The sequence below is a fragment of the Periplaneta americana genome, chromosome 12 (assembly GCF_040183065.1).
Source record: "Periplaneta americana isolate PAMFEO1 chromosome 12, P.americana_PAMFEO1_priV1, whole genome shotgun sequence".
NCBI lineage: Eukaryota > Metazoa > Arthropoda > Insecta > Blattodea > Blattidae > Periplaneta > Periplaneta americana.
This window is the reverse complement of record NC_091128.1, coordinates 15,417,124-15,444,290: the sequence shown is the minus strand read 5'-3', so window position 1 is coordinate 15,444,290 and position 27,167 is coordinate 15,417,124. Positions and strand designations below refer to the sequence as shown.

General features: G+C 35.9%; 1 protein-coding gene across 2 annotated transcripts in view; it reads right to left on the bottom strand.

Annotated features, from left to right (window-relative positions):
• The window catches only part of LOC138710188 (E3 ubiquitin-protein ligase goliath-like), a 666,952-nt gene that overhangs the window by 19,316 nt on the left and 620,469 nt on the right, over positions 1 to 27,167 (bottom strand). For both annotated transcript variants that reach the window (XM_069840830.1, XM_069840831.1), the window contains exon 7: positions 10,146 to 10,286. In XM_069840830.1, the coding sequence (XP_069696931.1) occupies positions 10,146 to 10,286 (141 nt within the window). The remainder of the gene's footprint in view (positions 1 to 10,145; positions 10,287 to 27,167) is intronic.

The window sequence follows — 27,167 nt, the reverse complement described above, 5'->3', positions numbered from 1 at the left end:
GTATGTGTTTTTATTAAAATGCATAATAAACACACCAAAAAATGTTTTGCATCACTTGTCAACTGTCAATAAAAGATAAAAAGAAGGAAATCTAAGGAATGAAAATGTATTTATTTTTAACAGTTGAAAATAACAGTTGTTGACAAAATTATAGCAATGGTGGTGGATGGCCAAATGGAAATTTAGAATTGGCTGGAGTACCAAATCTCTATCCTAGCAACTTCAATAGAGTGTAGTGCTTCCTCTTCCATTGATAATGCTTGAACTCTTCGTGGCATACTGTCTACCACCACATTTATCAACTGTTGATCTATTCTGTCCCATTCTTAAACAGCAACTCTGCATAGGTCTTCGAGATTGCGTGAGGGCTCAGGGCGCGCAAGAATGGCTCTCTTTGGTTGAACCCAGACATGCTCAATTGGATTCATGTCTGGAGAACATGTGGGCCAATCAAACCTGGCAATTCCTTCACGATTATGGAAGTCACTGATAACAGCCGCAGGATGGATTCTGGAATTATCGTCCATAAACATGAATCCCTTTCCGAAGTGCTGATTAAACGGTGCTCCTATGGCTTGAAGAATGTTGTTCCTATACTGTGGAGCCCTCAGCATTCCTTGAATCGACACCAATTGTGTCCGCGACCCCACATAATGCCACCCCAAAACATCACTGGCCCACTACCTTGCATTTTATTGTAGGGGTGTCTGAGTCGTGCAGCATTACCTGATTCTCTCCACATACGTTGTGGATGATTATCTGGTACAAGGCATATTCGGCATTCGTCCGTGAATAGAACTTAGTGCCAATTTTGTACAATCCATTGGTGATGATTTCTTGCCCAGGTATAAGGTTGTCAATGGTGCCTAGGTGTAAGAGTTGGGCCTCGCCATGGACGTCTGGAGTGCAGTCTGCTATCATGTAATCGGTTTCATACTGTCTGATTGGATATGCGTCTCCCTATCGCAGTTTGAAAGTCATTGTTAATCATGCCAGCAGTATTCTCAGCGTTCTTCGTGGCAATAATTCGCAGATATCGGTCATCACCAGACATAGGATTTTTAGGCACTAAAAATTGCAGTTTTAGGCGCCTAAAATAAGCTCAAAATTTGTAAAATTAGGCTCTATTTTAATGAAAATAGGCATTTTAGGCACATCAAGGTATCATATTTATTTCTTTCACTGAAATTTTTAGTTATACACTAAAATACGCACAAAAAAGTATGTTCAAACATTAAAAAAGAATACTATATTATATTTATAAACAGAGCTGCACAAATTTAATATATTGAAACTAATGAAATAATGATTATTGATATCAAGATTACTCATTTTAAGTTATTGAAATTCAGTTCCATGCTCAGACTTTATTATAATTATCTGCACAGTACACCACCAGAATTTTTTCTAAATTCTCCACAGTTAACCTTTGCCTTTTGTCACTGAGAATCATTTTGAAAGCAGAAAAACTTCTTTCAACCGAAACTGATGTGAGAGGCGCAAATTTTAAATTAGGTACAATAGAAACATCAATACTTACTGGAACATTTACACTTTCCCCCGATATCACTCTTGATACTTTTTCCAACAATGAAAATCCTACATTCTTATTTAATACGTTGTCCCACTTATTTTTTACTTTTTTCCCAGTTTCGCCCAAAGCAGAATGTATGTTCACTTGAGCTTCCTTTACTATTGCTATTTGACTACAAAGAGATTGTTTTTCACGTTCTAATTGTTCAATGCTTGCAGGTATGAAAGAAAAGTTTGATGTTATGTAGGCAATATCGTTTTTCACTCGTGAGTCATTCAGACAATCTTTCACTGCTTTCACACACGCTGCACTATTAGTTTCAGGTAATTTATCAATAACTGTGACCACTTCTTTAAAATACTTAGAATAATACACCACTGACTGAATCCAGGTTCCCCATCGTGTAACAACCGGCTGAGGTGGGAGTGGGATATCTGGAAAGTTCTCTCTGAATATTGAAATCCTGGATGGGGCTTTACAAAAACATTTTTTTGTGTTAGAAATAAACGAATTGACAAGAGGAAATTCATTCCGGATTGTTTCAGAAACCCTGTGAAGGCCATGTGCTAGACAGGTTACATGCGTGAGGTTAGGATAAAATGTTTTAAGAAGTGGAGCTGCAGCAACCATGTATGAGGCAGCATCAGTACAAAACAACAGAACTTTAGAATCGTCTATATTACCTGAGTATAAAGACTGTAGGCCTTTATTTACAAAATAAGCAATGGCTTGGCTATTCACTTTCGAAAGTTCCTTAACACATACGAGGTGTGGAATCGAAGGTCAATCAGGACTAAGTTTTCCTACTACCATATTTGCTATATACCTATTCATAGGATCTGAGGTTTCATCCACAGAGACCCATATGTAAGAATCACCTATATCCTCCCGAATGGAAGCTAAAGTTTCATTGTATATTCTGTCTAAGTAATTTTTTCTTAGGGTCGACTCAGATGGGATATTTTGTTTGCAGTATTTTTGTAAAAACTGTCTTAAAACCGGATTTTCAATTGCATTCCAGGGAATGTTAGCAGCAACAAACGCTCTGGTTAAATCAGCATAGAAATTGCTGCTGAGATTGGATGAAGTAGGCTGTGTTAGTAAAGTTTGTTGCAGTTTATTTTTCTGCTGAGCTTTAGCCTTATGAGCCGCTCCTTGCACATGCTGCTTTAGGTGGCACTTTTTTTCTTGCGAAATCTAAAAATGTAAAGTAAACTGAATTAAAATAAAATCCTAATTGTTGTATTGCCGTATTTCTATCACAAAGTTAGTGGGTTCGAACAATCAAAATTTTAATGACCTGCAAATACTTTAACTATCGGAATTTAAAAGGTTAAAGTGTAGTGGTCTTAAAAAGAATTATACCTCAGGATAGCTCAGTCAATGTATGAATATTATAGGCCTACTCATTAAAATTAATAGAATTTATATATTTCAACTATTGTTACATACCTGTTTGCTACAAATCTTGCAGAATATTATTTTTCCATCATAAGTGAATTCTGAATATTCTGTTAGCCATTGCCGGATCAATGTAGATTTTGCACTTATATTTTTCGGCATTATCGCGTTAAACTTCAAAGGAAAACGTCCTACCGCTCAAAACTTCTCAACACAAATAAGGTGAGGGAAAGAGCAACTGTTAACGAGCATTCAAATGAACCGTTGTTATTGAGATTCAATTGGACAAAAATACAAAGTTCCACTTATTGTTGCATTTCCTGGTAGTGTTAACACTAGGAGGGCCATTCTTTTAAATATTTTGTAACGGTTTACCCTACTAATTCGCAGTTTTACGACTTTTCATAAATATTTCAAAAACACTCTTTCTCCAAAAATTGTGATTTTATGACACTCTGAAGGGCAGTACAGCTAATCGGTTTCAGACCGAAAACAGTCATTTTTATAGTATAGTATATCTCTGAATCGGTAGCAGCACATGTTGTGATTGTTGCCTGCTTCAAAACTAAGGTTGGTTCTTTGTCGGCATTTATGCCTCCAAACATGTTAAATTCGGTGAAATCTATTGCGAGTGTCGTGAGATTCAAAACATTTTGTTTCCTTTATCAATGGTTTCATGGCCGGTGTGAAGCAAACTTCCTACTTTTTAAATGCCTTAAATTTCGCAGTGAATGCATGTATAAATTATAAAAAGTAAGAGTAAAATGCGAAACTTTACAGTGAGTTAGGCATTTTTAGGCGAATATTAACAAATTAGGCTCTAATAACCGTTTTAGGGCATTTTAGGGCACTATAAAACTCTTTGAATACCTTTCAATTTCCATGAAACACAAATATTAATAATTATTTTTACTTTTCTCCTAAAGAAACAAAATAGGCATTTGCCCTAGAATCCGATGTCTGGTCATCACATTCTGTCGTCGTCTTCATCCTCTTCTTCCTAACTACTGTCATTGTTGGTTGTCATAGTGAGAACAAATTCAATTCAGAATTTAAAGTGAAATCCCACATATGCAATGCATGTTGGATAAAACGGGATACTATCCCGTTTTGCCAAACCATAGGTTATCCTGTTTTGTCCGACTAGGAATTGTAAAGAAAAACATGGCGTCATAACAAAACGGTAAAAGCTACAGCGGTTTTCTTTATAAAGAATTAAAGACTAATAATGTTTTATTTATATACGAGACTTACCACTTCATCTCTGCAAATTTAATCCCAGAATGTGCCATTTCAAATCAATCGAAACAATTTAGTTAAGCAGCTGATTTCAAACTTTTCTCTACACAACAAAAATTAACGTGTTCGTTCTGCATGTGAGCACTGCATAATGTCTCCTTCTAGCCTAAGAACAAAGTCCTCGCATCATTCGGTAAGTTGCAGCACTTTCCAACGAAATAAGTCGGGTATCCCGTTTTATCATACCATCCTGTTTTATCCAACTCTCCCCTACAACAGTAGCAATGGTACCGGTACCATTGGTTCCATCATATTTATAATTCTCTAGGAGCTTTTATTTGGCAATAGACAAATTGACGAAAAAACGTTTATTTTACAAAATTGAAGTTGAAATAAAAAAACTGTGGGTGGTGGAGAAATTCCGAATATATATCTGAAAACACAATAAAAACTGCATCAAGTAGAACTATTGGTAATCGTGAGACAAAAATCATGTTGACAAGTTTAACCGTCAACATATTTACTGAATGCTCCTTAGACAATAGCATGTAAAGCAGGAGGGATTAATAAAATAATTAACACAGCATTTTACTACCTCCACAGCATGCTTGGAGTGGAGCAGTGGTTAAGCTACTTAACTTCTATGCAGACAGTTCGAGTTCGAATCTATGTAGTGAATTTTTTGTTTCGTCCTTGCTTTTATTGTTTACAACTCATTTTAGTGTAATATAATCAAATAATTTTGCTTATATTAATTTATCTTCCTTACAGGTAAGTACAAAATTGCTGAAAATTTGTGATTATAATTCTAGAAAATCAGGATACATTTTGTCATCAGAATTGTGATTTTTCTTCTTGTTTACAATTACTACGTTAGGCCCTGATCATCACTGATTTAGATCAGTGCATAACTTGCAAATTAATTATTGCCAATTGTTTAACCGTCAACATATTTACTTTATGTTACTTAGGCAATAGAGTACAAAGCAGAAGGGATTAATAAAATAATTAACACAGCATTTTAATATGAAAGCCCCTAATTTTCGTCTTTAGTGTTACTTCCATCTAGGGTCAAAGTTTCTATTAACAGGAAAAAAATAATAAAGCGAAAAGTATTCTAAGGATAAAGAAACGACGAAAATCTGTTGTATTTTCACTGCTGCATTTAAATGTCAAAAAAAAAGTTTAGTTGTCCCACGAGGATCTGAACTTACTGTACAACCTCACGAACACTTAGCTAACGCTCTACCCTACGCTACGAGTTTTACTGTAGTAAAAATGACATTGTAACAGGCAATGGTCATACTCCACTTGAGAACCTGTTATACAGTATATAGTGTTTGTGTTACAATATTCACTGTTTAAACACTCTGAACGATCTGTCTATTTTAAATCTCGTATATCATTTATTTTCTTGGAAGATTTTAGTGATTAATAGTTGTGTTCCCCATTATAACCAATGACGTTTGATTATAACTACTACAAGAATATACGCAAACTTTTGAACAAAGCCTGGATGTCCTGAGCGCTTACGGAAATACCCGATTCGAACTTAGTCTCTCAGACGCCGGCACTTTCATCGTGACCAAGTGTAGCCTACCTCCATTTTAATGAAGAAAATATTTTAGATTTTAAGGAAATTATTTTTTCAGGCATTTTATAACATCTTACGAACTTCTGAGTTCGGTGTACCATTCACAGGGACATCCAGCAATAAACATGACGATATTTTACGTTCAGTATTCAAAACATTTAAGTTTCAAAGATAAAAAACAAAATGGTAGGCCTATTCCATATTTATATCTTCTCCTCTTTGAGTCAACATCTGTTGGAAACACTCCACTTGTCACTAATGAGCACTTACTTAAGCATATAAATTCAATTTTACACGTATTGTCCGCATCCGCTTATTCGTTGACTCAACCATTCATTAAGTCACTAACATGCCCACTCACTCTTCTCTCTCCGTGTCGCGACAGCCCATGAAGGGCCTTCAGCAGAGGTGAACGATGATCCTTTGTGTGGCTGGCATGACGATCTCCCCAGCCGTTATAGCTGATTTCTGTAACCGGATTTCTCTATCTATCGCAGCTATCCATTTCGATGTAAGGTGGGCACCAGCCCCAAACACTGGTCGAAATTTCATGAGAAAATTTGTTCTCCATTAGTACTCGCACCAGCGCTCATTCGTACTGCGAGTCCTAGCCACGACATTACAGCGCGAGATCTCTTATTATGTTACCCATTACTTAAGTTGTCTACTCAACAATTTACTGAATTCTCCAATAGCTTGAAGGTCCACTCAACCTCCCATTACACCAAATTCTCTCCCATCAGTTAGATTTAAGCTCACCCAGTAACTCTCGTTATCTCATGTCAGCTCATACAGTTTCATTAAATCTCATCTAGTTTACACTCCCAATATCTCACTAGCATGTCCTCTCACTCTCATTAATTTTTATACTCATTAAATTATTTATAGTCCACAAATAAACGTACTGAAGGACCCACTTATTTAGTCGCTCACTCACTAATAATTTCCTTCTATCCACAATTTCTCCGCTTTTCCTTGCGTCTTATTCACTCAGCCATTACATCTGGCTGCTACATATTTGTCATTTCAATTCTTTGTGTTTTTTATGAACAGGATTCGTATGCAAGAGCATATATTTATTGGCCAGTTGAAATTTAGCCAAAAACACTTTTATACATGTTTTGAAAGTCTGTAATGACGAAAGTGTGAAGTTAATCGTGCATATTTTGGTGGTCCTGCATATAACAGACCATCGTGCATATTGCAGCATATTTTCAGGATTTTGTTGCCTATATCTCCAAATTAGCATATTTTAAAAAATAATGAAAAGATTGTGGATTGTTTAGTTCAGCACACTATATTTTTGGGTTCACTGTACTCGATGGCTAGAAATTGCTTGCATAAGAAGGGTAGGCTAGTTGTGGAAAATGCAAAATAACCACTCCCTGCTTTTGTTTCGCTTGCTCTTGAGTCGAGAATCGAGAATGGAGGATATTGAACTACTGCACAACAAGAAGCAATTCCAACTACCTCTATCAACCTGACTCTAACACCGCCTAACCACCTTATCTCTGTTTCATTTATTCTCATTTGGAGCACCAGCAGTCTGAATCTCAGGTGCGTGATTATATTGTATATTGTGTGCGATTTCTGTGAATGTGTTCGTTCGTGATGCTTCATGAAAAATTATTGAAAGAGTACAATCCCAAGCAAAATGACCACTGGTGAGGCTGTCAAGATAAAATTAAATATTATGCTAACAAAAAAACCTTGGTTACAGCACTGTGATCAAAATAAAGAAGGTCTTGTGCCAAGAAAGTGTGACCTGCTTGAATCTACATCTTACAAATTCACAATTTGTACACTAAAATTTCGTCCAGTAACCTCATGTGTGATGTTCAACGATAATTTTCAGAATTAAAACTTATCCTTGTAAGTAATCGACAAAATACAACACAGAGCCTTGTTAAGTTGTTGGTTGTGTTTTACAACCAGAAAAAGTAAGGTAAACAAAGAAATAAAATTGTACATATTGAACCTTAATGATATATACAGTGTGGGTTAAAAGTCGCTTTCCCCAAACACTTCCTTACATTTAATTACATTCAATTTACATTTGACTACACATTCCTTTACAGATTTTGTTCAAAATGGAGGTCCTGTTTCTCGATACATAATTCACAACATTTCGACACTGACTTACAGATGGCAGAACATAACTCACGATTTTCACGAATGACTGTTCGATCATCCGTTTTTTTAAGTTTCTAATCGCTTGATGTGATAAGGAAATCTTGTCTCAAAGTCTGCTATCACCAATGCTGTGCTTCTATCAACGTTGTAGCACAAAACCACGTTTTTCTGTGGTCAATTTGCAATTCATTGCAAGAAACTAGCAGTTATTGCATAGAGGTGCAACCCAACACAATAAAATAAAATAACAATAACAAGACCGGTAGTGTGTGTATATATACGAGTTAGGTTCTGTCAGGGTGTTTAAAAAATACGGGGCATAATTTCAGGTATGTATTTCCCACATGTAGACAATCAAAATAGTTCATTACAACATGTGTCCGGAAATGCTTCATTTCCGAGTTATGGCCTTCACAACATTGAAATTCACCGGAACGTTTTTCTTTCCGCAGGTCGTTGTCATTACAGAAGATGTTCAAAATGTCCACCTCCTGCTTGAATACAGACCTCACATCGATATCTCATTGACCTGCGAACACGATCCCAAACTCCAGGAGTATTGCGTATGTCCTCAGAACATGCCACAATTCGATTCCGAAGGGATTCCAAATCAGGCACCGGAGACGAATAAACCAATGATTTTAAATGGCCCCACAAGTAGAAATCGAGAGGGTTCAGATCAGGTGAGCGTGGAGGCCAAGCAATTGGGCCACCTCTACCTATCCATCGATCAGGAAACCTTCGATCCAAGTACCGGCGAGCCGTACGACTGAAATGTGCAGGAGCGCCATCATGCAAGAAGTGAATGTGTTGACGATTGATCAGTGGAGTGTCTTCTAAAACATGAGGTATGGTGTTTTCCAGGAAGTTTGTGTACGCCTGCCCCGTAAGTCTGTTTACAAGCACATGGGGTCCAACTAATCGATCACCAATGATACCGGCCCAAATGTTGAGGGAGAACCGCACCTGGTGATGAGATGGAACAGTTGCACGTGGGTTTTCATACGCCCATACATGCTGATTGTGGAAATTTGTTATGCCATCTCGTGTGAACTGTGCTTCATCTGTAAATAATACTAAGGCAGGAAAGTTCGGATTTACACCACACTGCTGCTAGAACCACTGACAGAACCTAACTCGTGCAGGGTAATCTGCTGGTGACAGGGCCTGTACACGTTGCAAATGATATTCTTTCAACAGTCTCCAGACAGTCGTATGAGGAACATTGACTTGCAACGCTACCCTTCGTGTGCTGATAGAAGGAGTCATGTTCACAGCCTCCAGAATCTCCTCCTGTACTTCTGGAGTTGTAGATCTTGGTCGTCCCCTTCCCAAACCAGGAGAGTTAAATTTTCCATACTCGCACAGACGGTAATGGAGACGTACAAATGTCTTCCGATCTGGACATTGTCGCTGTGAGTACCTCTCCTGGTACAAACGACGAGCCAGCGCAGCATTGTCGTCCGCCTTACCGTACATGAAGTGTATCTCTGCCAGCTCTTGATTTGAATACATGTCGCACAGTCTAACGCCTACACAACACTGAATGTAACCTTCGCCTCGGAATGAACTGTCAGAGTGCCCTCTTAATGTCTCCTTTGACGGCAACGACCTGCGGAAAGAAAAACGTTCCGGTGAATTTCAATGTTGTGAAGGCCATAACTCGGAAATAAAGCATTTCCGGACACATGATGTAATGAACTATTTTGATTGTCTACATGTGGGAAATACATACCTGAAATTATGCCCCGTATTTTTTAAACACCCTGTATATACACACACATACACTACGGGTCAAAAGTTTTCGATCAACTATCACAACTATGGAGTTTAGGTTCAAAGAGGGATTTCGTTTTGAATATTATATCATATCATAATGTTAGAGAGAGAAAATAGGCCTATTTATTTTGTTGGTCTATTTAGTTTTTCCGATGTGTTTGTACATTGAAATAAAGTATATAGTTTTCATAGCAGATCGAACACTTTTGACCGGTAGTGTGTGTGTGTGTGTGTGTGTATATATATATATATATATATATATATATATATATATATATATATACACACACACACCTGACATTTCGTTCATATTTTATTTTTTAGAAAGACAGAAAAGTCTACACAAATTGTATACATATATACTTTTTTAAATTTTTTTGTTGTATTATGCACATTTCAGACTTTGTGGATATAAATTCTGGCCCTCATTCTTATGAAACATTTCATTCGTGACAAATCACTTACCTGATGCTCGGAAGTTCGAATGTGTGACGCAGGAGTGAGCGTCCTCCTCTGTAGTCTGTCAGTGTCGTTGTTTACCCCCGACCCAATTCCTGCCACTTCCTCTATGTCCATGTGCAAGATACTTTCTTGACTCCCAGTGAACTATAATAAAGACGGCAAGTATCAGAGCTTTAATTAAAATGTTTCTATATTGTAATTCGTAATATATTGCGATGAATGAAGCATGGAGATTCTCTTTTATTGCTAATTACTTTGTAGGCGTTTTTCTAACCTCTATTTTAGCTCTTTTTCTTTTCATTATTCGATAATTGTTGGAAAACAGAACTATGTTATCGTGAAAAGAAAGTCACTTTGAAATTATTTATAATAATTACAGTATTTCATGTAGACCTACCTACTAACATTTACTTGGCGAAGCTGAAAAAAAATATAAAAATATATAAGCTTATATAAAAAGTTAAGCATGTGATCTCCAGAGTCGAAGTACCTTCTCCTAAGTATTAAACTTGTTTTGTGTATCTGTTCAGTAACTAATATGAAGTTGGAGAACTGATTTTAATTTTAATTTAGATATAAATACTACATTAAAATAGTAAAAATCTGACGCTATTTTTTTAACCTAAATTCTTAAGATTACAAGTATTTCATATGCAACTAAATCTACTCTGCACCACTTACTAAATGTCTTATTCCACACACCAAAGTTCAAATCCTTGCTCTGTTCAAATAAATTTTGGTTGCAGAATATGGCCACTGGCAGGTTTTCACACGGTACTCTCGTTTTGTCAATCCTACTACCATTATCATAATGCATTGTATGTCGTCATCATCATCATCATCATCATCATTATCATCATATTAAGCCGAGTGGATATTACGACCTTGTTTTCTGTTGACCCTTTTGAGGACTGCCAATGTATCTTTTTCTTCCCGGTCGATAATTTAAAATTGCTTTTGAAAATCTGTTGTTGCTTACTTATTCTATTGAAATGATTTTCCCCGTTTTCTTGATATCGCCAAATGTATTCCATCACTGGTTCAACCTTGAGTTCCTCCTGCGATTCGCTTTGGATCTCCTTCACAATGGCAAAAACGGTGACTCTTTAGCTTGAATTTCATCGTCGGAAACAAAAAAAAAAAAAAAAAGTCGCAGGTGGCTAAAGCTGGTGAATAAGAGGGCGAGGAACGACGACTATCTTATTACGGGTGCACAACTGGAGTGTTGCGAGAGCCCTGTGAGCTCTGTGAACTGGCGCAGTGTCGTCGTTGCTTTTTGTCCGGAGTTGTGATCGTTCATATTCAAAATGGACATGAGGATCATTATGCACAATTTATCGAATTTTTTCGATATTTTCGGCAGTGTTGAACGTGTGTGGTCGACCTGGCCTCTCGTCGTCCTTCAGTGATGTTCTCCCATTTATGAAACGCGAATGCCACTCAGAACACCTCGCCTGACTCACTGCTTCGTTGCCGTAGGCTTGCTTCAACATTCCATGGGTCACGGTTTCCGATTTCCCAAAGAATTTGACGTTGGGTCTCTGCTCCAGTTTCAAGTCCATCGTGATTTCGCAAATGCGCGGATGCACGTGCTAACAAAACCTTGTGTAACACAGGTCTCAATGAAAATAGCGCTTCGAAACTTTGTGTCATGTCTCTTCAATGTCGTCTAGTGCCACTGCTGCGCACGCGTATCAATCACGTGATCCCTTCGCCCACAGCAGACACAATCTCGGAATTTAATGATCACACGTCGTATATTTTTCTTAATAATCAAGAACTACGTTGTTAATTTCAACATCAGTACGCATGCGCCTGCAATTTTGATAGTAGGTGGACGTGATTCACATAGTTATAATCCTGACACTCTTAATTTTGCAGTAGAAAACGGATTATGCATGTTTTGTCTTCTTCCACACACACAGCCTGGCTTCAATCAGCAGATAGGGGTCTGTTTGGTTCTCTGAAGAAAGCTTACAACAGTGGTGCTACAGATTTCTTCAGGCAACATAGGAGACCTTTTACGAAGGTCGAGTTTGCTTCCATTGTCAAAGAAGCCTGGAACAGATCTGTCAATGTATGTCTGGCTGTAAATGCCTTCCGAGCTTCAGGCCCTTTTCCACTGCACATGAATGTCATTCCTGATTATGCTTACATTGACACTGCAGCATCAGGTGACAAACCTACAATTCATACCCTTCCACTGATTCAAATGTATTAGAATCTCCAAACGTCATTCATCGTCAAAGAGTCACATCATCTGCCAAAAGCCTTACGTATTAACCATCACAAATTGCATGTACAATATATAATATAGTTAATACAGTTATATTTTGAAGTATTTTAAGTGTTTTTTCACTTCTTTCAGTTGATTGTGATTCACATCGTTAATTCCCATTTAACCCCACACTCGGGGGAATACGGGCAAAACACATCAACTTGCATTTTGCAGTTTTACTTGCATACATTTAGGAGTAAGCAGTCAGGATTCTTATATAATATAGCTAAATTGTTAAGAAACATATCCCAGCTGTAAAATTAATTATTAGAAAAAAACCGAGAGATATTGCACCCAAAATAATGTTGTTGTTATGTTATGTTTTATTTAACGACGCTCGCAACTGCAGAGGTTATATCAGCGTCGCCGGATGTGCCGGAATTTTGTCCCGCAGGAGTTCTTTTACATGCCAGTAAATCTACTGACATGAGCCTGTCGCATTTAAGCACATTTAAATGCCATCGACCTGGCCCGGGATCGAACCCGCAACCTTGGGCATAGAAGGCCAGCGCTATATCAACTTGCCAACCAGATCGACTCCAAAAATAGTAGTAAGGTGCCCATATTCCCCCGACTTCCACTATAGTAACTTTATATAATTTCTTATATACAACTTATGTTACGTAAAAACATTAGGACATATACATTTGTAAATTCTTTATATTTTATTACAGCATTTGATTATAAAGTACTCTAAGTTTTCATATAAATTGAGAGCGTAATTTGCAATAATTTTGTTTCATATTACAAATTGAGTTTTTACTTATTATGTAAATTACTGTAATATATGCTTTTAATTTAGTTTAAATATATTTTTCTCCGTAACCAATTTTTATATACACCATTTACACAAGTACCAAGTGACGACATCGCCTGGAAGTCGATTAAATGTTTAGTATATAGCCACGGCCGACTTGATGCTCGCTTCGCTTCTCTGTACCGGCCTTGACAATTCATCTTGGTCCCTGTATTAAAGCTGTAATCGAGAAAGTGTGAAATTTCCGCCAGATGGCATTGACTGCCAAGGATCGCTGAGGAATGTGTGTATGGTATTTTGTACGATTATACTTAGTAATATTGTACTTATTTTTACTCGTGAGCTTATTGTGATATGATTCAAAATGATGTAGTGTTGTGTTGCATTGTGTACTTAGAATAGAAAAAAGAGTGGAGGAACAATATCATTCCACGAATTTCCGAGTGATACGGAAAGCTGCGAAAAATGGTTTTAACTGATTTCACGCCAAGACTTTGTTCCAAGCAGCAACTCCCCAACTTCAGTTGTTTGTGGTTTATATTTCAAGAAAGCCCTTTTTCTTACAATTTATAGTGCTACAAACGTCTCTTGTCGCATAGTATTATTGAAATTATTGTAATTTAGCTATTTACAGTTATTACACCCGTAATGAACATTTCACAGTTCACAACAATGCGAAATGCGTCATAATCAATGCCTTTTCGATCCAAAACGTAATGTACCATATGTTCGAGTTTTCTACTTCAGTGTATGGAACTCAGTGAAATATTATAAACTTTATTGCGTATCATTGCTAAGTTTTATTTAGTGTAATGTATTCATAAGTTCCGTTTACTTCTTGTTGCAGAAATAATTACAAAACTGTGTTAACATAATCTGTTCGAATCAACATTTTAAGTTTAGAATTGAAGCTATTTTGAGGTTTAATAAAAAAGAATTTATATTGTGATTTTAATTTAGCACATCTAGCCTACCTTCCTTAACTGTAAACAGAAAATTTACCATACCACTCCTATGAAATTAGTGTACGTACGATTGTGTTACTTCGTCTCTTAGGTACTAGATAAATACAGTAATTCAGTATTTTATTTTAGCATTAAAATACCGACAAATTGAATGTCCGGGGTTTCATACATTACATTATGTTTAATTATAATGTATAATTGCGAATATAGGAATGTAAGTTAAATATAGTAATCATAACCTATAATTTTCATATGACGTAACATCAACGAGTTGCATAACATACATATGGGAGGGCATTGGAGACCACTAAAATTAGACAGAAAGAGGCAACTGGTACAGTAAACATAACCTATAATTTCAACATATCTAAATATCCGTGCGGTGCAACTGAAAATTATTGAATCGTGCATAAATGAATGTACAAGAATTTCGCAATATTTAATCGAAATAAAGGCAGGTATTACACATACGAACAACGTAATTTTCACAGCAAAAATAATATTACTCGCAAGTGAATTATGTCTGAAGTGTCCCATAATCATTGTTTTAAATGTTATTAATGGAATTACACTACATTTTAGAGAAACATGTTACTCTTTATGCATTCAAACTTATTTATACGGTTGAAACGCGAGTCACATGGTCTGCCTTACGGCCTGTATTAGATCACGATGGCAGTGACACAGTCTATTGTTCCTAGTACTCACAGCGCTTCAAGCGGCTAGCAACTATCGCGAGACATGCAAAAAATCATCCCAAGCTTCGTGATGTATATAGTAGACTGTGCTTTTACCATAATTAATAGAACTAAACATAATAATAGTTAATATTTTCTTTTTTATTATTTATAAGTGTTATTATTACTCTTTAATCATTTATTTTAATTCATATTGAGTACTTCTTCTGTGGACACCAATTCTTGGCAGACAGCACCTCGTGGTGGAATTGAGAAACTAACCAATTTCAGAATAAGATTACTATTGTCAAGGCCATGTACAGAGAAGCGAAGCGAGCATGAAGTCGGCGCGTGAAATTAGCACAACCTGTCCCCCGTGCAACTCTACTGTCTGTTAATAAAACCGTCTGCATTTATATCAGATTTAAAGCTTTTAAAATATGTTTAAATACAACATTAAAACATGTTAACATTGCAAACATTTCTTTAGTTTTGTTTTAATAATGACAATACTGAGGAAGTATTCTTTACCATTCTTCAGTTCATATTAGAGTTTAGCTTTCTGTATGTATTGTTTACCTATATTCTTCACGGGAATGTTGACAATGTTTGAAAGCCAATTTTCATAAAATACAATATTAGAAATGAGGCACTCAGAAGCAAAGTAATATAAGTGACATTTTTTAAAAAAGTGAGATAAGTACTGTATATATTCCAAATCTTTAACATCACTTCTGTTCACAGAAAAAGTAATATATATATAAGTGCAGTTCCAGTCAGTGGTGCTCCATGTTGGCCTTACACTTGTATTACAATGCATACAGACTTTTGACTGAGAGGCAAAGTAATACAAGTGCGTTGTTTACATATTGTTGTTGCGTTTCTTCTGTGTATGACTAATTCATTTGCCATAATGGAGAGAGGTAATAGATTACATATTCGAAACATCTTCGTGGAAGGCCTGCACACATTGAGCTGGACCAACTATACAGTGATCCAATAAGGATAACTTTTGCTAAGTGGAGCAACTTGCAATAGCTAATGAAATTCATCCCACTCATACACCACTCTTTCTTTGATGACCTGAAGCATTAGGATGGGCCTATAATAAGGACTGTAGGACGTGGAAAATGCATGGAAGAGGAAGTTGAAGGAATATTCGCGGTAGGAACACTACAGATGCACTTCATGACAGAAACATAGATGTTTCAGCAGAGAGAGATGTGAGTTCATTAGATGAGGCTAGTGACGTAATGAACAGCGACTAAGACTGAATTTCATTTAAAATTTGAAATTTTCTTAGCCCTCTTCTTTCGGAGTACCAAAAACCACATCAACTGTTGCCCTAGAAATTGAATATAATATTCAACCAATCAGACACTATGTATTAAAAAAGGATCTAAAAATACATTTAAAATTGCAAGCCTCATCCAGATCTCAGATGTTCTTCAAACTGTCAGATAATATCCTATGTAATTTCTACAAAATAAATAAAGAATAAATACCAGTCTATATCACAGACACACTCATTGCTAAAACTCCAGTTGTAAATGAAATTCCCCCATGAAAATGGATAATTCCAGAACATAGCCTACAAATTCCACGAAATCATTTCAAAAATGATCCTCCATACATTCTTAAGTTAGATGCCATGGGACTACTCTGCAGCACATATAAGGATTACCTTCAAATTTATACAGATGAATCTCTAAACCCTGATTATGGAACATCAGGAGCAGGGTATTATATTCCAAAATATCAAGAAAATTACTTCATACCATGTTCAGCCTCCTCCAGTCTTGACACTGAATTGCTAGCTATTGATGCTGATCTTTAGTGTGTTACTCAAATTTCTGAAAGACCTACTTGAATACTTACCGACTCCAAGGGGGCTATATTTAATATAATCAAATATGTACCACACCTATATTTTGCACATAGAGTTATTCCAATTCAGAAACAACTAAGTGAACTAAAAAAAACTGCAAAAGAAAATAAAATTTCAATGGATACCTAGTCATTGTGGTCTAGCTGGAAACAGGAAAGTCGATAACGTTGCGAAACAGGCAACATATTTGCAATCAAGATCTCTTCAAGTGATATCTCTATCCAGTGTCTTTACTTCAGTAAAGTTTCATTTTATAAACTTATGGATCAACAATTGGCTCTCTTCTGACAAAGGAAAAATTTCACAGTCTGTACAAAAGAAACCAAATGACATGGAAATTTACAAAAACTTGCCCAGACATGTTCAAACATTTTTAACAAGAGCCAGAACAGGTCACATTGTCACACAATTGTACCTACACCGATTTCACATTTCTGATAATCCTACTTGTCTGTGGTGTAATAATCATGTTACGATCTGGAACACATTCTTCTATACTGTCCATCCATAAACCACAAAAGAAGTAAATTAAAATCATCAGTATCAGTTGCAGAAGACACATCTCTGCAGTATATATTGACTACACCCCAACTCTGACTACTAGTAACAGGCGTCTATAATGAACACCGATCAAAATACCCCTAATTTACTATGAAAAAGAAGAACTGAAAATACTACAGTGGACTATATTTGACTTTATGTTGTCTGCAAACAACTGGACACATTAAGGAGATTGATTGATTGATTGATTCTTACGGTTATACAGACACATTTTTTGTTATAATATGATAACAAGAAAGCTCAAGTGCTGTTAAGACAGAAATGTTTAAATGTTGTAAGCAATGTCCTTGTTCTTGTTTTAAATAATATAAAAATACTGAAAATCCTTGCACTTATATTACTTTTCCTCAAAAATATTTTCGTGGCAAAATAATTCAAGTGACTTTAGGACCCTATTTTACTTAAACTGTTTTAGAATAGACAATTTCTATTTAGAAGTTAAAAAATATAGGTACCAACATATACAACTGTAAATTTACAGCAACATAGTCCTGCAACAGATTTTTTAATTTCCGTTTCAACTTCAGTCACTTATCCCAAAACTTACTTAATGTCACTTGTATCACTTTGCTTCTGAGTGCCTCGAATAATAGAAAGTAGAGCGATATGTTGTAATAATATATAACATATTATATTTCATAATCTTCTTCAGTCATGTCGACCTGGTTGGCGAGTTGGCATAGCACTGGCCTTCTATGCCCAAGGTTGCGGGTTCGATTCCGGGGCAGGTCGATGGCATTTAAGTGTGCTTAAATGCGACAGGCTCATGTCAGTAGATTTACTGGCAAGTAAAAGAACTTCTGCGGACAAAATTCCGGCACATCCGGGGACGCTGATATAACCTCTGCAGTTGCGAGCATCGTTAAATAAACCATAACATTTAACATTCATCAGTCATATGTCCGATACTTGCACCCGTTTAGGTTCTTGAAGCTCCCTTTTGGACCAGTCATGATATTACAAAAATTAATTAGAACCTACATATGGAATTAAACCTTACAATTTTGCATGGGATCTAGAGAGGAATAGTTCGTCTTTTTATTTCGCTACATATTAAAATTATTTTACTTTGATATGTGTTTTGAATATTAACTCCAGAAATAAATTCTATTTTCGTCCAAAAACACCCGTGACACCTACGAAAATTTCATGACTCTCATAATGTGGGATCACTCACGACTTACAAATGAGGGGGTCAGAAGTAAAGGGGTACAAGTGACATTTCTAGAACGTGAGTTAAATACATCCAGGGCAAGCCAAAGCATATAAAATTTTAGTGGCAAAGGGATATATCTTTTAACCACATCACACACTAAAATTTAAATTAATAAATTTCTAGAAAATTACGAAACCTGAAGTACTTTCAACCACATTTTCTCAAAAATAACTTAAGTGCACCTATGTCCCTTTGCTTCTGATCCTCTCAAATGTATTCAGACAAGAGAAGAGAACCCTATTACAATGAAACAGCTTTTCACTCAGAGCAGCGATTATGTGGTTTGGTCTGGAACATTTGTTAACAAACAAGTAGAAATAATAACATCAATATCACCATATTTAACGACATGGATTAAGTCAAGATTGTTCCGGTTTCAAAGTGGTTTAATATTTGTCTGATCAGCGTTTTCTTGGGCGTCCTATGTTTCTCCTTACAGCTGGTTTGTAATGAAGGAGTTTATATTGTATTCCAGGTAATTCTATTCATTCTAAGTGTTCTCTTCATGTATTACTGTAGTCTTCTGTTTATTGAGATATTTTATTGTAATTTTTCCCTTGTAGCATGACTACTTATATATATATATATATATATATATATATATATATATATATATATTTGAACTGGTAATGGAAATTACGGGAAAACGGCTGAACGGATTTTAATGAATGACTCATCATTTTGAAGCTTGGCATCCAAGGATTTTAAGAAAAATAGTAACTTTCAGTGAAGCGTTAGTTTTCCTACATAATTTTCCTATTTTCCAAAATCCATCTTTCATCAGTTTTGATAACTAATGGCATTTCAGAATAAAACAAAACACACACTACAATAAACAATATTACACGAAGGCAATGACCTGCAGGATTGCTGACATATTTAAAGTGCACATGGCTCAGATTCTCTGACATCATAATACCAATATGTCGATCTTCATTTATGTAACTTTTTGATAACGTATGAAAACTTCAAGACTTACAGGTCTGCTTCTCTGGTCTGGTCTGTACAGCTGTGTATTGGATATTAAGAACTACAAAACTTAAGAATGTTTGTTGACATTATTACCATTAAAAATAAAATATTATTATAGTTAATGCTCACTACTTTTGCTGCATTGTAGACGGAGCACTATCAAAGAATCAACCGGAACAAAGATCATAGCATTGCCTTTGAACGCAATGAGTTTATTCATGTGAACCTGACTTTAAAACTTTTCATTTAAACTACCAAAAGTCGGCCCCTTCTTTTTGAACCCAATTGTATATTTACAAGAAAAAAGTTTAATTTCACATCCTCGTACATAGCCAGAATAAACAAGTATAAACTTAAAACATAAATCCAAATTCTACTATGAAACCAAGGGTACTCCAAACCCAAATAGGCCTACTCAACACAGCAATATTTATGATGTCTGTACAAATGTAAAACATATAAAGGAGAACATACATGCCAAGTGTTATACATACAAAATCTGGGTGCAGCTACTCATGTGTTACAAAGTGGTAATACTATTTTGAGCGGTAAAACCTATTAATTCCAACATTGCGAAAGTACCGTAACAGGATGTATTTAAAAGAGGAGGAAGAGGAAATTGTACATGTTAACGTAACACTTTCAATACATTTGCGCTTCAATTTTCTGTCTGATTTTACTTGTTCTTTAGAGCATGATAGTCTGTTTTGTACTAAACTTTAGATGAAGTCCTATGATATAATATGGTTTTCTGCTAAGCTGCCAGTATAAAAAATGCTGGAAAAAGAAGAAGAAAGAAATTAGTCGCCCATAATGTAGAACATATTTTGAATGTAATTAGAACGAGGCTAAGAATTCACTCCTTTACCTCACCCGTTCCATTATCTCCTGGCTTAGTTGCCTAATGAGAAATGCCTTATTGGTGTCACTTACGAAGTTCCAACAGTTGACTAAAAAGAACTCACCCGTATTGAGTGGGTGAATGAATTTCTCAGGCTCTCTCTTTGTTTGTGTGTGTAATAGAGACACATAGGGCGAGTCTATGTGTGAAATCGGACGGCAAATTAGAAAATTTACCTAAGAATTTTTAATTTTAATTAATTTTTTTGTACAAATATAATAGAGAGAGATGGATGTTTTTGAGAAATATAACCTTTCTAGATCTAATAGTTTTCTTACAAAAAATTTGCCAGATTTACCATATAAATTATGAAGAGAATTACGTTCTTTATAAAACTATAGCTGCCGAACTTCTTAAAATTGAAATTTCAACAATACCTCACATATCTTCTTGGACAAACTGATTTGTAAAACATATTAATTTTTGTGTAAGTTTAGGACACAGTCAATTTAATTCGTATTTGAATTATTTCTCCACAAATAAAATGAAAACTAAAAAATATGACAATATTGCAAACGTTCAGAACTAATTAATGCATCTTTCATTTTTTTATCCAAGGCATACAGGCATTGAAATAAAATATATCATAACCGGAAATTAAGTTCCTTATACCTGTCTTCAATACTTTAAGCACAAAGTCAAGATTATGCAGACTGGCCTTCATTCTTTTCGGCTAGCAGTGCTTGTTGCAGAGTGACGTTGGAGAGGTGATTGTGGGTGGCTCGTGGACCAGTTACCAGAGTGAATTTTCTAATTAATAGGGACGATTTTTATTAATTATTTGTAACTTTACTGATGCATTAGTTATTTCTTAATTACAAAACTTTGTGTTTTATTTTAAACTACAAGCGTTTGGCTGCCTGTCGACTCTTAACTCGCCGAAACTCAGAAAAAAGTAAAGACTTTGAGTAGTGATAAGTTTCAAAAGTAATTTCCATTCTTTCTCAACATTTCTCTCGATTTGACTATCAACTAACGTGAAAAACAAAAAATTTTTGCCGCTTACGAACTTTTGAATATATAAATATCTACTTTGAACAGATCACTTCGAAGTTACTATTTTTTTCGCATATAAAAATGACTTTGATTTAAAATTTTTTCTCATTGATTAAATTTTTTCTGTTTTCCTTAGATATTCACCTATAAAAAATTACAGCGCTATTGACTATCATAGGAACTACGACATATTCGTACCTCTAGACAAACTAATCTGCCGTTATGCTAGAGATGCAGGAAAATTCTTGCTTATGTCACTCGTACAGAAGCGAAACGTGCGCGCACTATCACCCGACTCGGGACTTGGGTGTAGCTAATATAATGTAACGAAATCACACTTTTCCAGGAGCACTTCTTTATGGATCGCCGAAATTAAAAATTATAGGCCTAATTTCTTCAGAGAGAGACAGAGAAATTAGTTTGTGTTTTTATTTTTGCTATTTTCCTTGGGGAGTCCATCAAGTATTGATATATTTACTTATGCCCCTGTTAATTAATATAAAACATTTCAAAAGGAGGATAGGAATGCCCAAGAAAGCTTTTAATAGAAAAAGGAGCATTTTCAGCGTACCTCTGGAAAAAAATAAGGTAGAGACTAGTGAAGTGCTTTGTATGGAGTGTTGCATTGTATGGGGCAGAAACCTGGACATTACGACGAAGTGAAGAGAAGCGAATAGAAGTATTTCAAATATGGATATGGAGAAGAATGGAACGTGTGAAGTGGACAGACAGAATAAGAAATGAAGCTGTGTTGGAAAGAGCGGGTGAAGAAAGAATGATGCTGAAACTGATCAGGAAGAGGAAAAGGAATTTATTCGGTCACTGAAAATAATCTGCCTAATGAAGGATGCACTGGAAGGAATGGTGAACGGGAGAAGAGTTCGGGATAGAAGAGGATATCAGATCATGGACGGCATTAAGATATATGGGTCGTATGAGTAAACGAAGAGGAAGGCAGAAAATAGGAATGATTGGAGAAAGCTAGGTTTGCAGTGAAAGATCTACTCTTGGGCAGAACACTAAATGAGTGCAATTGTGCATGAATAGTTATGAAAATCATACTCTTAGATATAATATGCACTTTTGTTGGAATGTCTATCATAAGTTGTTTAAAAAATTGGAGAATGCTAAATTTGTAGTGAAAGACCTACTTTTGGGTAGGAAACTATGAATGAATGAATGAATGAATTAGCGGATGAGTGAATGAATGAATGAATGAATGAATGAATTTTATGCTGTGACTCATCAAAATATTGTAGTTTTATATAAGTTTTCTCCAAGGAGCATTTTAATTTTCCATCCATTCCCTTTTCCTTACATAATCATCATCTCATTATACGTGTGCAACCTCAATAATTTAGAGTTTATTGTACCTCAATAATTTAGAGTAATTGTAAAATAATAAAGTAATAGTAATGTTTACAAAGAGAATTGGCGTTTCAAGAAGTAATTTTAAATATTAAGGCTGTTCGATACTTGTATTTCAGTACACGTATGGCCATATCAATGACACAAAAATATAACTTCTGCTTTGCATAAGTTACCTTAGATTAATTCCAAACATGAAAGTTATACATCCATGCTACTTCCAAGAACCACAAATCCTTCACTGAACATCTACAAGGATCTTTTCCATAAAGTGTTAATGCCAATATTAAGATTATACATTTCATGCTGCTAGCACATGACAACATTGCCTTGTTTGGAGATGAAATACAATACAACCGCCACCTCATACAACAAAGTAGATTATGTGTGACTACAGTAACGTGCTAGAACTGCAGAAAGCGTAGCAGTATTTTCAGTAAGAGTGACCTACTTTACTTTAGTGTGTGTTACTCCAAATATTGTAGAATTGTCACAGACAGTATGTAGGTTTGTCACATATGTAGATGAAAAATCGTAATGCGGTACAAACCCGAATAATAAATCTACATAAATACAAAATTTGTTCGAAACATTATTTTATTTATAACTATATTTTTAATTGTATCTGTATTCATGAATATAGCCTACACTATTGTATGTGTGAAATAATTTAGTTTCCATAAGCTGGGTTTTATTAAACGTGATATTTCGCTGTATAAATTCGTCGTTTTCGACATCCTCGCCATCCTCTTGGAATCAGTATTTGACCTCTTAGTCTCATATAGCCTCCTCTTGTTTCGCCTCGCTGCTCCTCTTGGAAGATTCTCCTGTCACACAGTGTTCTGCGGTGTTGCATGGCACTGCATCCGATATTGCACTCTCCAACAACATTGCAAGTGGCTATGTCCAGTCTCTTTTTGAAAACAAAATTTTTCTAAGGACATTTTCGCCATATTGAAGCGTGCAAACTTTCATTTCCATTCTGGGTTGCTTACAGTGATATTAGTTCCTACAAACATCAAAATATGACAAAAGAGACATGCTTTTAAGCATCTACAGTGAAAACTGAGGAAAATTTGAATATGAGAGTCGAAAAATAAAGATATTACTTACAATTGAGGGAAAGTGGGCGTTAGATGTTTTAAACCCTTCAACGCAGCATTTCAAAAATGGCCGAAAATTAAAAAAAAAAAAAAAAAACGGCTGATAGAGGCAAAATATAGAAGAAAAACGTAGACAAATATGTAAAGTCAGCATTTATGTAAAAAACAAAAAATTAGAATTTTTTACCAATTTGGTCAAGAATTCTGTCCTAGTGTTCCTTAACAAAATAAGAAAGTTAGTTCATTCCTTGTCAAGTTGAATTCCATCTGGCATTCTGTCTTCTCATTTATATTCAAGTTTGCTATAAAAATTTGTACATTTGGCCTACAAAATTGCACGAGGTGTTGAAGATTTTTATATTTTCTCCACTGAATATCATCATTCTTTTCGTGTAGTCGAACGACATCCAGCGATCTTGTCGTGTACAGCATTTCTTCCATTGCCTATAACTCACAGACTAGCAGCATTCTTGCCTTCACATAATGACTAAGTAATTCTATGTCATCTAACGTATATGATGTTATCATTAACTTATTTTCGGTAAAAAAATTACAACCATCATTCTTGCAGTAGAATCTTCAAATATTTTCTTCAAATAATAATTATGGTGTTATCTTCCTGGACATGAAAAGAACTGAATGTTGCATAGCAACAAGAATTTGAAGCCTAATTCAATTGTTTATTTGTAAATAATCAGACTTTATGCTATCAGTTTCCACACATCCAAGTTCTAATTTAATTTTTAATTGTGTTTTAACAACTAGATTGCTATTTTTTTTATTAATATTCTTTGAAGTAATATGCAGAGGCATCATCTGTCAAATGATCAGGTAGAAATGGTAGTTCGATTAGAGCAGCGAGGTGAACGTCAGGTTGATATAGCAGATTTGGTAGGTATATTACAGAGTGTGATTTCTAGAGTACTTTCTCGTTTTCTGGAGACAGGTTTGCTAACAAGAAGAACTGCACTGGATCAAATCGTAAGACTACGCCTCGACAGGACCGTCATATCATCATTCAAGCAAGATTAGTTTACGACGCTTTATAAACAGCTTAGGTTATTTAGGTCTGAATGAGATGAAGGTGATAATGCCGGTGAAATGAGTCCGGGGTCCAGCACCGAAAGTTACCCAGCATTTGCTCATATTGGGTTGAGGGAGAACCCCGGAAAAACCTCAGTCAGGTAACTTGCCCCGTCCGGGAATCGAACTGGGCTACCTGGTTTCGCGGCCAGACGCGCTGACCGTTACTCCATAGGTGTGGACTTCAAGCGCGAAGAACACCATTTGCTACAGCTAGACATATACAACAAGACCTTCAGAAAGCCACTGGCCTCTTGGTATCTAATCAAATAAATAGAAATAGACTCTAGGAAGAAGGTTTGACATCCTATAGGCCGCTACGATATCTAGCACTTGAACCAATCCATCGCAGATAAAGATTAGTATGGGTCAATCAGAGGATCGAAGAAGGTATTCTTTGGGGAAATGTCCTTTTTACTGACGAGTTCAGATACTGCCTCTTTAATTACAACAGACGTCAGGGAGTATAAAGGTCTGCTGGTAATAGCAGTTTGCCGCAATATGTCCAACGAGAAGTTCGTTATGGTGGAGGAGGTGTTATGATTTGGGCAGGTGTAACTTTAGGCTGGCAAACTGAACTTCATATAATCGATGGAGCACTGAGAGGTCAAAAGTACGCAGAGGATACGGTGAGGGAGTGTATTTCGAACAGGCGTGATGCCGTTGGTCAAGAGAACGTTGTATTTTTTTATGATAATGCACGTGCACATCGAGCTGCAGTAGTCATGGAAGCCCTGGAAGATCTTCAGATCAATAATCTTCCACTTCCACCTCACTTCCCAGATCTAAATTCAATTGAACATATCTGGGATTTGCTTCAGAGGCAACTTGACACCATCTACCACACCCAGGTACCATCAGAGAACTTGCAGAGACACTACCCATAGATTTGCACTACCCATAGCATTCAATGAAATAGGGGAAACTCGGCAAATTTGGCAATATGGAAAATTTGGCAATATTCTTGTATTTCTTTTATTGCCAAATTTCCTCCAGAGTTTTAAGAAGTTCAATGATACCTTCATAGAGCGCAACATCTGACTGTACTTTAGTTTTCGTTTCATCCGAATCCGCGCATTATAGTGGCAGATATTGTTACTAATAGAAAGAAGTGTTGAATACTTCCTGTTGACGTGGTGGTTGTGTGAACGTATGTATAGAAAGACGGAAATAAAGTGTTGTTCATTACCTACGTTTGTTTGTGCATTACATATCAAAAGCTGAGATTCCATATTGCAAGGTAAGCCATTTATAGAATTAACATTTTCTGTTAATATCTCATCAGGCCTTAGCTCGTTTTATGTTCTTCTTAGCAAAAAAATGTTTTCTCCAGGGTAGTGTGAATTAGCCATTTTCCTTTATAGTGATATATTGCTGCTCTCTTTGAACAAGAATGTGTATACTCGATGGTAAAATTTAAGAATAGGGACGTATGAGGGATTTTTACAGTCTTCAATGCAGCACTGTGTGTGGTGTGTTGCAGATATGCCAAGGGAACGAGGACATTATTCTGAAAAAATATTCCAAAGTTGATTTGCGGGCTGCGGTTGGGAGTGTTTTGAAAGACGGATGGTCGACTTATAAGGCTTCTAAGAAGTACAATTCGCCCTTTAACAACTTAAAGAGGTTTCAGTATACATCCTCAGGACACGATGACGTTGTCATTCCCAAGAAAGGACGACCCCTAGTTTTAACCGTTGAGGAAGAGCAAAAACTGGTGACATATGTAATCAAAATGTAAGAACTTGGGTTTTGGCTATCGGCAAAAGAAATTAGAAGACAGCCCTTTAATATAATTAATAAGAGTGGTCGGAAAAATCCATTCAATTCTTCCTTTTGCTTTTGTTTTGTGTTTCTGATGTTTAGTGACTTCTTGTCCCAGTAAATCAAGTCTTATAAACCTTGTACCACTGTTTTATTTTGAAAAATTTACTTTTTAATCCTATTGCCTAATTACCCCTGTACTATTGCCAATTTATCCTGATGAAGTACCAAATCTGGGAACATGTTATTTGTTATTTATTAGTGTGTTATATGTAAAGAAATTTAGATTTGTAGAACTTTCTTTCAGAGGTTTATTGGGATTTAATGTTTAAACACATTCCATAATAGAGAAATATTTAATATCAGAATATGTAACTATAAACTGTGTCAAAATACAAAATATTTCCAAATTAGACGAGTCTCCTCTACCACAAGACCAGATTGATAATTGCATTCGAACCATGCCACAGAGAGTCAAGCTGTTGCAAATGTCCGA